This window comes from Atta colombica, unplaced genomic scaffold (genome assembly GCF_001594045.1).
Source record: "Atta colombica isolate Treedump-2 unplaced genomic scaffold, Acol1.0 scaffold200, whole genome shotgun sequence".
NCBI classification, from domain to species: domain Eukaryota; kingdom Metazoa; phylum Arthropoda; class Insecta; order Hymenoptera; family Formicidae; genus Atta; species Atta colombica.
In genome coordinates this window covers 67,762-73,236 of record NW_017259295.1, presented here as the reverse complement: position 1 = coordinate 73,236, position 5,475 = coordinate 67,762, and the positions used below count along the sequence as shown (strand labels likewise).

Sequence of the window (5,475 nt, the reverse complement as noted above, 5' to 3'; positions counted from 1 at the left end):
TATATATATATATATACACACACATAATTTGTTAAATTACCTCCATTATAAAATATTACATGAGGCTAGTATAAAAAGTAATTATACAATCAAAATATTACAAAATGTAAAACTTTAATTACACATATTAAAAATAATATCCTAGTTTTTTCCGAACAATCGTGTCTATACTTCGGCGTATTTCCATTGGATTTTTTAATTTCGCAACAAAAAGGCAGACTGCTTTATTAATTAAAACAGTTTAATTTTTTATCACATATTGAAGTCTATGTAGATTAAAAATTACATATACGTTTAGATATAGGATTATATATTTTGGATTTATATATAAACTCTAACCGTTGATTTTCGATGTCGAATATGTCATGGAGATTTTGCACTTTCGAACAATCTCATATTTTGAAATAATCTATTGACATAATATTGCAGCTAATTTTTATGTCATCTACCTGATTTCCGAATACAAACGCAATTTTAATGCCCTGTGCTTCCTTTTACATATAAGATCGTGATACTATTATAAATATTTAAAGAGAGCTTGTGACATGTAATTTATCAATTCCTCTTGTTTTATGAGCAAGCAGTTACAATAAATTAATCAATTAATTAATTGTGAACGAAAAATTATAAAATTTCGGATCAACTTTTACTAACGTGTGTCTTTGAGATGTTTAAATATATATTATTAACATAATAATTTCATAAATTTGCGATTATGTTAATTGATTTTTTTATATTTAAATAGAAAAACAATTTTTAACTTATTAATGACATACTAAAGATGACAAAATTTTGGCTGAAACGTTCATGTAGAATTTTATATCATTAACTGAAGACTTTAAATATATGATTTTTTGCTATGAAAATCCGTAACATATGCTCGTTATCACTATTAAAAAAAATTTGACATAAAGTTTTTAAATGCGAGCATGAATGTTATTGCAACTAAATGCAAATGTGAAATCGAAATATCGCATTTGCGGAAATTCATTTTAAAAAAATATTGACGCACGTATGTGAAACAATTCGCACTTTCGTCTCTTTTTTTAATTAAATATCGAATTAAAACCTCAAATTTATTTAATATATACAAATATATTTTTAATATGTACAGATGCGAATGTTACAAACTCCTCTTTATTCGGATAACTTAATATATAAAAAGATAATATATTGCTGTGTAAAATTAAAATAACAAAAATCATATTTTATGGTAATTTGTGACTTTTCCTCAATTGAAATAAATCATTAAGTGTCAATAAGTGTCGATTATCGTAATTTAATCACATATTGAAAAAGATTCACTGCATTTTGTTTGATATCTAGTAAATATTTTTGTTTTGTAATATTAGTCAGTCATGTCCTATAAAGATATAGTAGGCCATATATTTAAGATAGATATATAGGTCTGTTCTTTTTGGCTGAATTTTTGCACGAGTTTATCTTTCTTCTTTTTCTCTCCAGAAGAAATAGAGGAAGAAAGATGAACTGGTGCAAAAGTTCAGGCAAAAAGAAGGCCTAATATCACTTTGCGACTATTTGAATGATTTAGATCGAAATCTTTCAATTAATTTCGACTAAAATAGATCGTCTTTAATATTATTCTCAGAAAAATCAGTATTTTGTTGGCCAATGTTAGGTTCTACCGTATTCACCTGTTCGTCCGAAGCGATCGCATTTTGCATGGAAGTTGGAATTACCGTAGATGTAATGACATTTCCATTGCTTTCTGATTCTGGTTTTCTCTTCAATTGTCCGACTATAGTTACATAATTAGCAGGTACCAAACCGACATTTCTATTATCGGTGGCTATCCACCAACCTGGTATACTTTTAGATTGCAGGGAGCGCGGCGCCAACCATATTTTTTGACCAGTTCTCAGGCTCAATTCTTCATTAGAAACTGCCATGAAATCATACATTGCTGTTGCCACACATATTGGATCCTCGCATTTCACCCATTCTTTCGGATCGTTAACTGTAAATTTAACTAATATATAAAGTATCAAAATATATCTTAAAGATAAAGAAAGAAAGGAATTATAATAAAAAAAAATTAGTTTATATGAAATTGCATTTATATATTTTTTGCAATATTTTTTGTAAAATGTTTATAAAAATTATTCGACGTTTTTCTAAGCATAAAAATTTAACGATGGAAGACGTAGATTATTTGTAAACATTTATCATCGTGTTTATTTAGATTTAAAATGTCCTTAAAAATGCAAAAACAATTACCTTTTATTTGATTTTGTCTTATGTTACTTGTTATCTTGTGAATTAGATATGGAATAGCGACAAACACGCCGAGGAGTAAAATATTCATCCAAGGAGAAATCCTTTCGTTCGTCGCTGTTATCGGTGTTTGTTCTCCGTTTGTTAATTGTGACACTGATTGCTGCCACAAGTCTTCGACGACAGCATTTTGCGTTTGAAGACCTAGAAATAGAATAATTATTAAATGATAATAAATTATCTAAGTAGAGATAAAAGTTTTGATTATATAAAAAACCGAACCTACCAAGCGTAAATAAAATCTTTTTGTAGATCCATTTCATCACACGGATTAAAGCAAATGTGCTTAATAACTGGCCAATTGTTGACCGCAATCTACCAATATTATCTGCTACGCTTAAAATCGCACGGAAGGAATTTGTCAATGCGAAATATGTTGATTCCAGTAACATTGTGATGGACGAAAATGTATGTAATACGGTCTCCACTACACGAAAAGTTGATCTTGTGCTCTCTTCTGCGTATTGTTGAAACCTGCAACATGAAAAGCAAATTCTTTAACACTCTATCAATTGTTTCTATCCATCAATTTAATTTTAATCTCAGTTTAATTTACTCTTTATCTTTTTTTCATTTTCAAGCTGGTATTTAGAGACAGATCTTACATTTAAGATCGTTCTAAGTACAATTTCAAGACAATCATAAGAATGGCGTTTATGTTTTAAATGCTAATATTAGCATTTTAAAACATTGCTTAAAATGATTTTGATATAAGAATGGAATATGAATATCGACCTTTTAAAATAAGAAAAAGATAAAAAGTTAATTAAAATTGATAAAATTAAAAAGAGATTAAAGTTAATTTACATTGGTAGAAATGAACATTAGTTCAAAAAGCTTAAAGATACTTTTTCAAATAAGAATAAAACTGTAATTACTATATAATAATTACATTATATAAATTAATCTTTGGGATTTCAATTTAATCGCTGATACTTCATCGGCCTTGACTTTCATTAGCCTTGAATTTATTGTTTATTTTTATTTTTAAGAGTGTGAGTCTGTTAATAATATTTAATATTTATCATTGATAATAATTTAATAATTTGATAATTACTATATTTTTTAAACGCAATATAATTAAGAAAGTTCTACATTTTTGTTCTTTCATTATTTTATATCTCAGTAGTTAACTCTCAATTAGATATTTACAGATGATCTTTTCTAGTATACCTGTTCTCCACATCACCACTGTGTCCTCCAATTTGTCCATAGCTGTTACCAGAATAGGGAATGTAACTACCAAAAGATCCATATCCACCGTAGCCTCTGTAACCTCCATATCCATAATTGCCATAATTGCCATAGCCATAATTCGAGCCATATGGTCTATAATCGTTATATCCTAAATAACTTTGAGCTGGCTGGCGAGGTGGCAATGGAGGTGGAATGGCTCCAGCTCCAGTTTGAAAGGATGATTGTCCCGGCATGCTAGATAGAATCAAAATTTGCATTTGTTTGTTTCAAATGTCATTAAGACAGACTTCAATCTAATCATTTTTTATGTGAAGTAGAAAATTGTAATCTAAGTATATATTTCAAATATAAAAAGTATAAAAGAATTATTATTAATAAATGATTATCAAGAGAAAGAGAGAGCTACACACCAAAGTGTCAAAAGGCCTGTTCTTTTTAGTAGAACTTAAATTCTTGTACATCTTTTCTCTCTAATGTGAAAAGAAAAAGAGGAAAGCTGAACTACAAAAAGTTTAACTGTTTAAAAAAACAAGCCTAATAATTTTACAATTAAAGATTAAAAATCTATTAAAAATGATCAAATATTTATTCCAGATATACACACAACTTTCCATTCTTTTTTATTTTCTATTGCTCGAATAAACAAAAATAAGAGAAAACATCAAAACAGAATGTTATTGAATGTAAGGATAACTGGTGCAGAATTCGGTCACAAAATGATCAGCTGAATATCTTGACATCATCATGATTCTGAGGATTGTTTGCAAGATTATTTCGAGGATACGCGTCGATACCAGACACCGATGTTTTACCTGGACGAAAAGCTAGAATTTCTAAGCTGATTACTGTTGATAATGTTACTCCGTCCCGGTGCCATCGTTCTCGGATCTCACGTCTTTCTCCGAAGATTTTGCGACAGCGGCACTGTGCTTAGAAAAATCTTGAATGATCTGATAGCGCAGTTCAAAGTTCAAGAACCCTAAAAAAAGAACTGTGCACTTTCTTGACGTCCAAAGGATTCTCCAGCGATGGCAGGGCGTTCACTCACGTCAATTTGCGTCAACTCATGTGTTCTTTTTCTTCTTTAAGTCCGAAGATTTCAGACCTTTACATCTAGTCGCGATTGTCGCAAAATTACACGAACGTTCCGTCTTGCATACAATAAATATTCGTATTGACGTATTAAGGCCCGTCCAGATGTGAATACTCGCTTGTTAACGCTAGAGTTCCTTTAGTAAAAGTTAAGCATAAAAGCACAAAGACGCCATTGCCGGGTACTGGCCGGAAACAGCATAATTCCACCATGGTTGACAGTCCGATTTCGCATTCGCGCTTTCTATATCATGAAACAGTTGCTCATACCAATTCACATATTCATTACTTATCGAAAGTATCTGCAAATGGCATTTAAAGGGACTCGAAATCTGACCAATCAGGAATCGATGTCCCTCATGCCTTGACTCTTACTAGAGGGACTCTAGTTAACGCCTGCAAAAGGCGAACATGATCAATAAAACCGTTCAATTTCGCGGAATTTTTGAGAATTCTAGTTTATTTAAGTTTACGTGACTTTATCAATTTCTTGCAGCTGGGTTCCATTGCATTTGAAACAATTTTCTAAAATCATTCATTTTCATATCATATTTTTATATCTCATTGTTGTTATATAAGAATATATTTGTAAGTTATTGTAAATTTAAAATTTTAATTTTATATATATGGCAAAATTTGAATATCTTATGAATTTTTTTTATATTACATCACTTTTTATTACATCACTTTAAATATAAAGGACAACTTCCAAATCACATTCACTTTTAAATATAAATTATTCATACAATATATCATTAATTAAATAAAAATGTACATAATTATATATACATTACAATTATATTATCATTACAATAAAAAGATTTATATAAGATTAAAATTAATTAATGACATATTGTATGAATAATTTATATTTAAAAGTGAACGTGATTT

The 5,475-nt window shown here is 29.3% G+C and overlaps 1 protein-coding gene across 2 annotated transcripts; it reads right to left on the bottom strand.

Moving 5' to 3' along the window:
* Positions 1 to 1,577: 1,577 nt before the first annotated feature.
* On the bottom strand, positions 1,578 to 4,752 carry LOC108687158 (peroxisomal membrane protein PEX13). 2 transcript variants are annotated; one of them, XM_018192781.1, is made up of 6 exons: positions 4,541 to 4,752; positions 4,305 to 4,471; positions 3,469 to 3,726; positions 2,522 to 2,769; positions 2,239 to 2,439; positions 1,578 to 1,978 (listed from the first exon to the last, which is right to left on the bottom strand). In XM_018192781.1, exons 2-6 carry the CDS (start codon positions 4,367 to 4,369, stop codon positions 1,578 to 1,580), a joined length of 1,173 nt encoding a protein of 390 aa, XP_018048270.1. In that variant the 5' UTR covers positions 4,370 to 4,471; positions 4,541 to 4,752. The 2 variants fall into 2 exon arrangements, with proteins under 2 accessions (XP_018048270.1, XP_018048269.1); XM_018192780.1 differs by having other exon boundaries at positions 4,305 to 4,752.
* Positions 4,753 to 5,475: the final 723 nt, after the last annotated feature.